Genomic DNA, 10,048 nt, shown 5'->3' with positions numbered 1-10,048 from the left:
TCTCGATGGGCTACAAATTAAGCAGACCAAGCCTCGGAAATTGTGCAAGTAAATGTGATCTTGTCGAACATAGTAAACTACACTTTGACTACTTGCTGACCACCTGATAGAAACTTAGTAACTTACATTAAGGGGTTTTATATCACGAAGCACATTTTATTTAGGCCAAGAGGATAATAATAGTTGGTTTAATGATATTATGGATGAGTTTATGAAATTTATTGGAAAAAAAAACAAGTTAAACGTGAAGCTAATTGGGATAACATTATACAATCTATTAAAAAAATATTTAAGTGAAATAGTTTCAGTGAGGTGGAGAATTTTTGACCAAACTAGCTATCTCTTAAATTTTATTTGCTAGATCGACCACACCGTCAACTTAATATAAAAGTATCTCTATTTTAAATAGAAATGCTTAGAAGACTAATTACAAAAATATCCAATTAAGCTTCAATTAAGTTTATTATATTCGTTTACTTTTTATCTTTGTAATGATATATTATATATTCAGAATACGACAGTAAATAGTTTAATATTTTTAATAATAAGTTATTTAACTATTTAATATATTATATAATTTTATTTTTCAAATAAAGCACTGAATTTTTCAGCATAAAAATAAAATGCTGAACTTATAACAAAGATTGGGATGTGCTCTGTTTCTGCAAACAAGTTTAGTAAAAAGATTCGTTATTATTGGGGGCGAATAAAGGAATCTTTTTCAATAACTCTTTCTTTTTTATCATATATTTGGTGGAGTAGCAAGAAATGGCAAGACTCTTCCTTTCTCCTGACTCAAACCACAACCACTGAGGCCTGCCTCAGAGGTCCTTTTCCCACAACTAGAACCAAACTGTGGCAAAATATAGAGAGATAGAGAGAGAGAGAGAGAGAGAGAGAGAGAGAGAGAGAGAGAGAGAGAGAGAGAGAGAGAGAGAGAGAGGAGAAGGGAGGAGAGATGGAGAAGAAGGTGGTGGTGGTGTGCATCGTTGTGGGGTTTCTTGGGCTCCTCTCGGCTGCGCTGGGTTTCGCTGCGGAGGGCACAAGGGTAAAGGTGAGAGCTTTCGCTGTCTTGGAACCTCTGAATCTTCTTAGATAGCGAGAGATGGGTTTCTGGTATTTGGGCAAATGGGTCTTCGTCTGAAGGGACATCTGTGGCTTGTTCAGTGGAAACTTGGGTGATTTCTGGTTGATTGATATAGAATCTCTCGTGGGCAAAGGGTTTATGATTTCTAGGTGATTGGTTAGGGAGATCTCTTATTCTTTATTTCTCTTGGTATATGGAAACTTTTGGGAGGACTATCTGGGATGATGCTTTGAGCCAATGACTGTTTTGTTCCTAGTTTTGGTTGTAAATGAGTTCATAGGTATGCGCTTTGATGCTTTGGAGCAGTTAAGAATCTCTTATTAGATTAATGTTTTGTTAAACTTTTAATTTTCTTAGAATTTTTTATACTCTTTTGCTTATTATTCGAAGGGGTTTCAGTCTGGGAGCAGAAAGTTTTATTTTTGTAGGTAAAGTTTCCTCCATTTCAGACATTTTATTTGAAAATAAGTCTGAATATTAGATTTGTCTTCACTTTTATCAATTCTATATTCCCTAAAACTTCACGATCCAGTTGAATCTGTGCTACATCAATTAGATATACATGCTAAGGTTATGAAATATTGGGGCTAAGATCCGTCCACACTGAGGATTGTGTTCTGTAAGAAACCCAAATTGAGACGTCCCAAATGCTGTCTTACTTCTGCATACCAGTCCATGCTGACCCTGGTTGGGATGGCCCAGTGCAGCTATATTGCAGCTCTTTACTTAATTATAACACAGCGTTATAAATCTCATGAAGCTGAATGATTTCTTTTCCCTCTGTAAAAATCCAATCTATATTTAGTGTTGTGCCTGTCCATAAATCTGAGGCCAATTGCTTTTGTTGCTGCTTCTGTGTAAGATTTGCTTTTTGGTCATTTCCCTCTTGCTCCCTTGTGGCATCTTCAACATAGATTAGTTTCTACAGGTTCCTATATTCCACACTATCGACTGGGAGTCTAATGCCATTTTATTTGGATAACAAGAAATCTTTTTACTTTTTTTTTTAGCATAGTGTAGTGGTTGATCAGCAGCTTCAGGAGTGACTGCTGCTAGATCTTGAGTTGGAATCATGTATATTGACCTTTTTCATACAAACCTACACTACAGATGCAATGGATGGATCATTTCTTTCTCTGCCCAAAACTTAGGATCCTTTTATCACTTTGTCTGTGATGAGTTGTGATTGTTAGTCCTGGCAGGAGGTTGTTTTTCATGTACTGGCAGTCAGTGCTACTATGCACTAGAAAGTTATTAGAGTACTGAGCTGAATGGAGGAAAAGGAGACTTATAGCTTGTAGCTTGTAGTTGGGACTAAAGGCTTGGCTATTATTGCTATGTAGTATATAGTTGTACTGAGGCTTTACAAATTTGACAAAATAACCTCTCTAAAGCCTTAAAATTGTTTTTTTTTGCCAATTCCAAATACTATATTGTTCGATGAATTTGTGCAGGTTTCTGATGTGCAAACAACAACACCAGGTCAATGTATATACCCAAAGAGTCCAGCCTTAGTCCTAGGACTAACATCAGCTGTGGCACTTATGATGGCACAGGCAATCATAAATACTGTTGCTGGGTGCATATGTTGCAAGAAGCATCCACATCCCTCGGACACCAATTGGACAGTCGGGTTGATCTCCTTCATCATTTCTTGGTAAGCTTTTTTATAGAAGGTTAATTAATAGGAAATTTTACAAATCACATTCTACATCTTATTTTATGATTCACATCCCGTTTTTAAGGATCTTGTAATTCGATTCATTGTATTTTTTATAATTTTTTTAACACGGACGTTATTTTGACTAATTGATGTCGATCAAATTACTAAAATATCCTCCACCATCTTCCTTCATCTTCCTTAACCACCTCCTCTCGCCGTCGTCATCGTTACCACCTTATCTCGTCTTCTCACTCTTCCTCTTCTTCGTCTTCCTCCTCCTCCTCCTCTATCTATCCTTGCTTCAACCGAAGGTTTGCCGAAGAAGATGGAGCTTTTAGTCCTCCTTCTCTACCTTCCTTTAATAATCATCTAATTAGTTTCTAGCTAATTATTAGATGATTATTAAAGGGAGGAAGATGGAAGAGAAAGAGAGGATGAAGACATGAGTAATTAGGTATTTATAAATTATTATGTATATTATGATGAAATATTATTTTGCTGGTACCGTCCAAGTTAATTTCAAGATGTTAAATGAGAATTATAAGAAAAAATGAGGAGTCGGTTACAAAATCCTCAAAACGGTGTGTGAATCACAAAATAGATAATATGTAGGGTGTGATTTATAAAATTTATATTTTAATATTTAAATTTTGTCACTTCTCACATGATATTTGCTTCCTTAATGCAACTGCAAGGCCTTTTTTTTTCGTCCATCCTTATGCACCTATTTTTTCCTTGGCATATATCGGAGGTATCTCAATTTTTGGACTACTCCAATGGAATAGTTCACTATTTTCCCATTACAAACTCGGACTTTCGTCTCATGATTTCTAGAATGGAAAGAGCCCCTTGGTGATTCAAACTTATTTCATAACACAATCTATGTTGGCAGTTTGGCACCTTTTTGGACATATTCTCTCCAATACATGTGGGTTCATTAACTTGATATTAAAAAATCTAGGTGTTGTAATTAACTAATTATTGTTCTTCTCTCAATCACGAGGTAAATAGTAATGTCTCTCAACTTTCCTTTTCGATCTTTAATTTCTCATTACTCTTGTAGTTTTGCACTAAATGATTGAATAGTATCTCTATATCTTGGACTAAAGTATGTAAACACAAGGACTACCAAATCAATTTTTGTAATATGTGCACTTACTAACAAAAATTTATATCTCAGTAATTCTTTATTATTATTGCACTTCAAATGACCCTAATGTTGGGAATGGAGACTAGGGGCTGTTGTGATAAATTGGTAGGAACTCACTGTAAGTAGGAATCCTATGACATAATCATTAGGAGGGCATTCCTTATCAAAGTGCAGAGCAGAATATAAAATTCTCTAGCATCATAGATCATAGGGACAACATATGCTAGGACAAGTGCTGGAAGCTTGGTAGAAGTAATTAAGTTGAAGCTGAAATAACTGTCTAAAAAAGTAGGAGAAGAGATATACTAAGAAGAGCACTAAGATATGTCGAGATTGTATACACTGTTTTGACTTTGTGTGTTACTAATTTAACTATTTAACAAATTTAAGTTAAATAGAGCACTACTAATTTATTCTCAATGGTATAGTATAGACTATGTTTTTGTCCTTCCATGGTAGTATAGGGCACTACTAATTTAAATTCTTAAGTTCCAACAGTTTTGTTAATATTTGGCTGATTGGTGATTGAATAGAAGCAATGGGTCAAGACAGTTGTTTGTGATGTTAAGACTTGAAAGGACCTTTCTCACAATGTATTTTCAGATTCTTCCAGCAATACATAGCTTAGCATTCTGTTTTGGGATTAAGTCTTGAAGCAAATGCGGCCATAGAAATGTAGGCAAATTTAATTATTTGGTAACTGGCCACATTAAGGATGTGCCTCTGGAAGCCTCTGACAATCAGGATTAGTCGTATTATATGGCAACCTATAATTTTATTGTATAAGTTTACCCTAACCCTTATTCTATTGTATAAGTTTTTCTTCATCTGGTTGTTGATTAGCAAGAAGATGCAAGTAGTTCTTCCTCTTTTAAGCTATTTGATGATTTGAGTGGCTTCTGAATTTAATTTGTTCCAGTGATCATTATAACAAGTAACTATGTCTCATATAGGGTCACTTTTATAATCGCATTCCTTCTGTTGCTGACGGGCGCTGCGTTGAATGACCAAAGAGGCGAAGAAAGTATGTATTTCGGGAACTTCTGCTATGTTGTCAAGCCTGGGGTTTTCTCCGGTGGAGCAGTACTATCTCTTGCTAGTGTGGCGCTCGGGATTGTCTACTATGTGGCTTTGTCATCGGCGAAAAACCCGCAGCCATGGGGTCCCCAGCAAAATCAGGGCATCGCCATGGGACAGCCCCAAATCCCACCCCAAAGCAGCCAGCCAGTTTTTGTGCACGAGGATACGTACAACAGGCAGCAGTTCCCATGACGACATGCTGTCTTCGTGAACCTCAACTGGGTCATTCTGCTCATGCAATATTTGAATCATCGATACAGAGGCGTACACCTTGAAATTTACAACTAGCTAGATAGAGCTTGTCTTTGTTAATAATATCATCGTTGACTACTATTATCAACTGGCAACTTTCTTCATTGGGTTATTTTTGGAGTACTGCCGTAGTGCAATATCTCAGGATAGAATTGATGCTTGTGATGTTTGAAGTCTTGCACTGGGTCATGAAACCGCCCTATATGTATAGGATCACATCCCTTATGCTTTGTTAATGGTTGGGCAAGAGATTTTATGATGGTTAATCTATTCCGAGTTATTTTTGTCAAATGTTTCAAGTATTTGTGTATGCATTGTCTTTTAATGTGAGAATGTGTATTTATTGGAATGACTTGAAATGGCAAACCAAGTTTGATGCATTCTTCAACCTCTCCTTTCAGCTTGTGTATGTTATTGATCGACAACTTCATTTTATTTTTGCATTATTAGGAAAGTTTCTGATGATTACCTGGCATTACTTATTAACTTCAGATGAGATGTATGAACCATTTGGAAAGTATAAGGCCATTGATGCCATTATAGAACTACGGCCACATCTGGTAAACTAATGTACATATATCTGCTAATTGATTTATGATCCTAAATAAATTTCAGGCGTTTGGTTTACTCCATCAACATGTCTAGAGTAGAATTGTCTATTAAACGAATTGCGTAAGACAATCACATAAAACATTTCAAGAAAGCAAAATAGTTTGATACATCTATAGCACAGCCCAGCAGTTGATAATATCTTGATGACTAAAGCTAGAAAAGAAAAGAAAACGATCACCATAATTTATTGCAAAGACCACTACTCTCTTTGTTCATGAAATACAAAACATCCATTCCATCAGCAATTCCTAAGTACTTGAATGACATTGACCCATTGTTCCTATCATTCAGAAGAAGGAAAAGGAAAACATGAAAATAAAGTCATGAGTTAAAAAAAGGGGCAACACAAGCAAAGATATCCCCTTCATTATTCAGCATACAAATGGAGGAACTAGCCTGGTTTTGGTACTCATGGAATTTCTTATACCAAATTGAAGTAGACAATGGTGTCCTTCGCCAGGATTAAGAGAAGCAATGACAAGTACACGAACACCCATTTCCGAGTTACTTCGTGATGGACATAATCAAGGATAATCTCTTTGAAGAACCCATATATTTGCCAGTATACTGAGAAGACTAGCACCGATGTCAAGAAATTTGTCTTTGATATGAGAAGCAAAGCTGGCACAAGAGGATATGTGATTCTTTGCGAAAGCTCCATTCTCTTTATCTTCAGGCTTTCAAGCCCCAGTCCGCTCTTTCGTTCTTTGACAACGGTCCCTTCCAATGGACTGAAAGCAAGGACTTTAGCACAACCTTCTTCCTTCCCACTTGCACAAGTAGACTCTTCTGTAACAATTGCCTTCTTCTTGTCCTGTCACAGAAGTTCACCAGAAATCTCTTGGACATTGTCAATAGTGATATGACCAAAAAGGCAAAACTAGGAAAGAGGTTGACATGTCAATCTACAAAATCTTGTAGATAGTAGTTCACCAATATACATTCTTTTGAGGCTAACAGCTTACCTTTAAGGCTATGTTTCCACTTTGTGCATTCCCACCAGAATGACCAGGTAAAACTTGTCCAGCAGTAGACAGGAATCTAAATGAGTAAAGTTGGGATGTCTGTCCATACTCCAATATCTGCCAAAGGAACGAGCAAAATGAAACCTTCAGAGCAAAAGAGAAGCAATAGAAGATTTTTTTTTTTTTCATAATGAGCTGTATCTACCTTCAACGAGATATTTAACATGAAAAGTGATGTATATTTTTACTCACGAAATTTGGTGCTGCAGTTACATTACTATGAAAAGTAATGGAGGAGAAAGAAGTATCTTAGTTATTAAACTGTATCTAGATCACGGTTTACCTATGTTTCATTCTTTTCCAATAATATACCTCTTAGAATTATTTTGTTAATATTACCTACCTGCTAACATCCCATTTAATGCAGTTATCTAACGTCATATGTTTCAGCTCCAAATTTATGAACCTTGTAAACTGAGAAATCAGTATATAACAATTACCAGTTAATAATATGTTACATCAGGAGTCATGAAAATCCTTTTATCAAGCAGTCATAAAGGAATTAACTAGAGAATACAAAGACAAAAGGATAAGATTCAATAAAATGTGCATATGAGATTAAAGTAAATTACCATCCTGGTGTTAGCCTTTTTATTCCTGACAAAAAGCTTATTAGCTCAGTTTTATTATGAAACCAAAATCTGCACAGGAGATTACCTAAGACAGATAATCTACTATTCATACAACCAAAAAACCATTCCACCATACAGCCAAATCCTTGATTGCCAGATATTTGAAAGAACAAGAAAAGGAGGTTAAATGTATGCGAAACATTGTGGGTAAGAAATGGCTATATACTTTGAAATTCAATCATTTAACCCACAATTTACCTCAGATTCCCCGGATATTGATCGGCACCAGCAATATCATAAAAGACAATGCAAATCCAAACCAACAATAATTTGCCCACAAGAAAAAACATATAAACAGCAATCTATTTTATACTGAAACTTTGCATGCACAAATCATGGAGTGAACCGCTCATTGATATATTTGCAATATTATTCATTGAACTATGTAAAACATTTAAAGAGAGTTAATCTATACATAAATTTACTACACGACCACTTTATAGGCAAAGAACAAAGCCAACATTCTCAAATCTGAACACTGTTCCCCAGGTAGTTTCAAGCCTATTTTAATTTAATGTTAGCTAAAAGGGTTAAAACTCCAACCTACTTTAGTTTCACATTTAACTTAACTTACTGCATCAATAAAAATGTGAGTTCTGAGAACTTCTATCTAATCTTACACTATTCCCCTTCCTTTGTCTCGCGTATGATTGATTTAGAATCCCATATTATGAAAAGAAAATTCTCCACAAGGTTAAACAAACTAATCATTACTGGAAGAAAGCATGAATAAAGTCCAAATCTCCATTGCTTTGTCCTTCATAGATCATCTTCACAAACTGTACACTTCACGAATTGAGCAGAAGATATACCAAGAATCCCAGATTATGGAAGAGCGCAAATTAATTATCCACGATCACCTTCTCATCTAACTCTGAAAAACTAAATGAAAACACGAAAATCATCTAGAAAATCAGCGAAAAATAAGAGAAACGGCACCTTCCGGGAGCCGTACAGGAATCGCCGAGCTGGATCGAGCAGGGGTGCAGATCGAGGGATGGGATCGATCGAGGCGGAAGAGAAGGTAGACGAGGAGAAGGATGGGAGGAGAAAGCGGGCTAGGGTTAGAGTTTTGTGTCGGCTCCTCAAGAGACTGGATGCCATCGCCATCGTCGCCCAGAGAGAGAGAGAGAGAGAGAGAGAGAGAGAGAGAGAGAGAGAGAGTTTAGGGAAAGAGGAATGGAACTATGGAAGAGAGGCGAAAACAACATAAAGTGGGGCCCATGCTAGAGACAGGAGAGTTTAGGGAAAGAGGAATGGAACTATGGAAGCGAGAGGCGAAAACAACATAAAGTGGGGCCCATGCTAATGGAGGCTGGGTACGAAATTGAGTGCATTTTAGAGTGGGTGCATTTAATTTTCCCATATGAAGCGACTTCGCCCACGGATTTGGCTTACCTTCGATCGGGAGTGGTTACCAGACTTGAACTCGCGTTACTCAACTACACTCGGGAAGGGTAGGGAGCGGGTGGCAAATACTGAGCAGATTTAATAATTAGATACGATGATTCGGCTCTTAATTAGATTTGAGTTTAGTCTAATTGAGTTTGGATCATACATGAGTCAATCTGTCAACTTGATTAATAATCAACTCATGTTCGAGATCATACCAGTGACTCCTTTAAGTATACGAGTTGAGTCGGATCATATCCTACCCTACTTCACTCACTTCTCACCTGGTTGTCTCTTTGGTTCTTTCACAAATTCATTCTCTTTCCTCTCCCAAATCACTATCTCCACTCTCGTCCTCTCCTATAAGTCACAATCGGTGACCAACTCTCGGATCGCGTCCCCACCCTCCCCTCCTCTCTCTGCTACCTCTTACTCTCCTCTAATCGACTCTCTAGCAGTGCTGATCGGGTCCTTCCCCACTTTAGTATGAATTGCTTTTTCAGCCACTTATCACCTGCAGATCTAGAGATCTAGGGGGCCACTAGAGGAGCAACCTCCTCTTGAGTTAACATCCCCACCCTCCCGCCTTGTCTTCCTTGACCTCAGCATAAACCTTGATAGATCTGGAAATCTCAGGGACATTGGAGATAACGCCGGCACCAAAGTGTGATGGGCAACACGATCTTACTCCCCAATGGTAAGGAAGTGCTAATCATCAAAGGCGCGGTAGCGAGGATAGCTAGGTGGGAGCTCTGTAGGATTTTGTCCCTCACGCCGGTCGTCTACCGTATTGAAAATCGCACAGGAGCGTGCTTTGGCATGCAAAGCGCAGTGGCAACTTCCTAGGTTTGCCACTCTTCAACAGTGCTGCTTCGCAACGACCATGTGCTCGTCAGCGAAAGCAACCTCATGTATACTACAACTTCTCCAGCATTGAGTACCTAATGGAGTAGCTTCGAGGCATTCTCGCCTCACCCCCACGGGAGCTAGAGCTAGGACTTCGTCGTCAGGAAGTCCATTCTCGGAGCCTCGCCGTCGCTAATACCTTGACTTCCACCGTCGCTTTGCCAACTTCGACAACACCTCCACCATCAGAAGCCAAGTGTTACTAAATATCTAAATAGTGATTTTGCTAGATTTGTGTATGTGATATAT

At 37.7% G+C, this 10,048-nt stretch overlaps 2 protein-coding genes across 2 annotated transcripts; one reads left to right on the top strand and one right to left on the bottom strand.

Moving 5' to 3' along the window:
• Positions 1 to 750: 750 nt before the first annotated feature.
• On the top strand, positions 751 to 5,523 carry LOC140789810 (protein DESIGUAL 2). Its single transcript, XM_073139656.1, has 3 exons — positions 751 to 1,054; positions 2,542 to 2,744; positions 4,854 to 5,523. Exons 1-3 carry the CDS (start codon positions 959 to 961, stop codon positions 5,170 to 5,172), a joined length of 618 nt encoding a protein of 205 aa, XP_072995757.1. The 5' UTR covers positions 751 to 958; the 3' UTR covers positions 5,173 to 5,523.
• Positions 5,524 to 6,005: 482 nt separating this feature from the next.
• On the bottom strand, positions 6,006 to 8,730 carry LOC140789789 (succinate dehydrogenase subunit 4, mitochondrial-like). The gene is made up of 3 exons (XM_073139625.1): positions 8,441 to 8,730; positions 6,810 to 6,926; positions 6,006 to 6,658 (listed from the first exon to the last, which is right to left on the bottom strand). Exons 1-3 carry the CDS (start codon positions 8,609 to 8,611, stop codon positions 6,266 to 6,268), a joined length of 681 nt encoding a protein of 226 aa, XP_072995726.1. The 5' UTR covers positions 8,612 to 8,730; the 3' UTR covers positions 6,006 to 6,265.
• Between the last annotated feature and the right edge of the window lie 1,318 nt (positions 8,731 to 10,048).

The sequence above is a fragment of the Typha latifolia genome, chromosome 5, assembly GCF_019914945.1.
Source record: "Typha latifolia isolate L0001 chromosome 5, TyphaL0001v2, whole genome shotgun sequence".
Lineage (NCBI taxonomy): Eukaryota > Viridiplantae > Streptophyta > Magnoliopsida > Poales > Typhaceae > Typha > Typha latifolia.
This window is presented reverse-complemented; position numbering and strand designations above follow the sequence as displayed.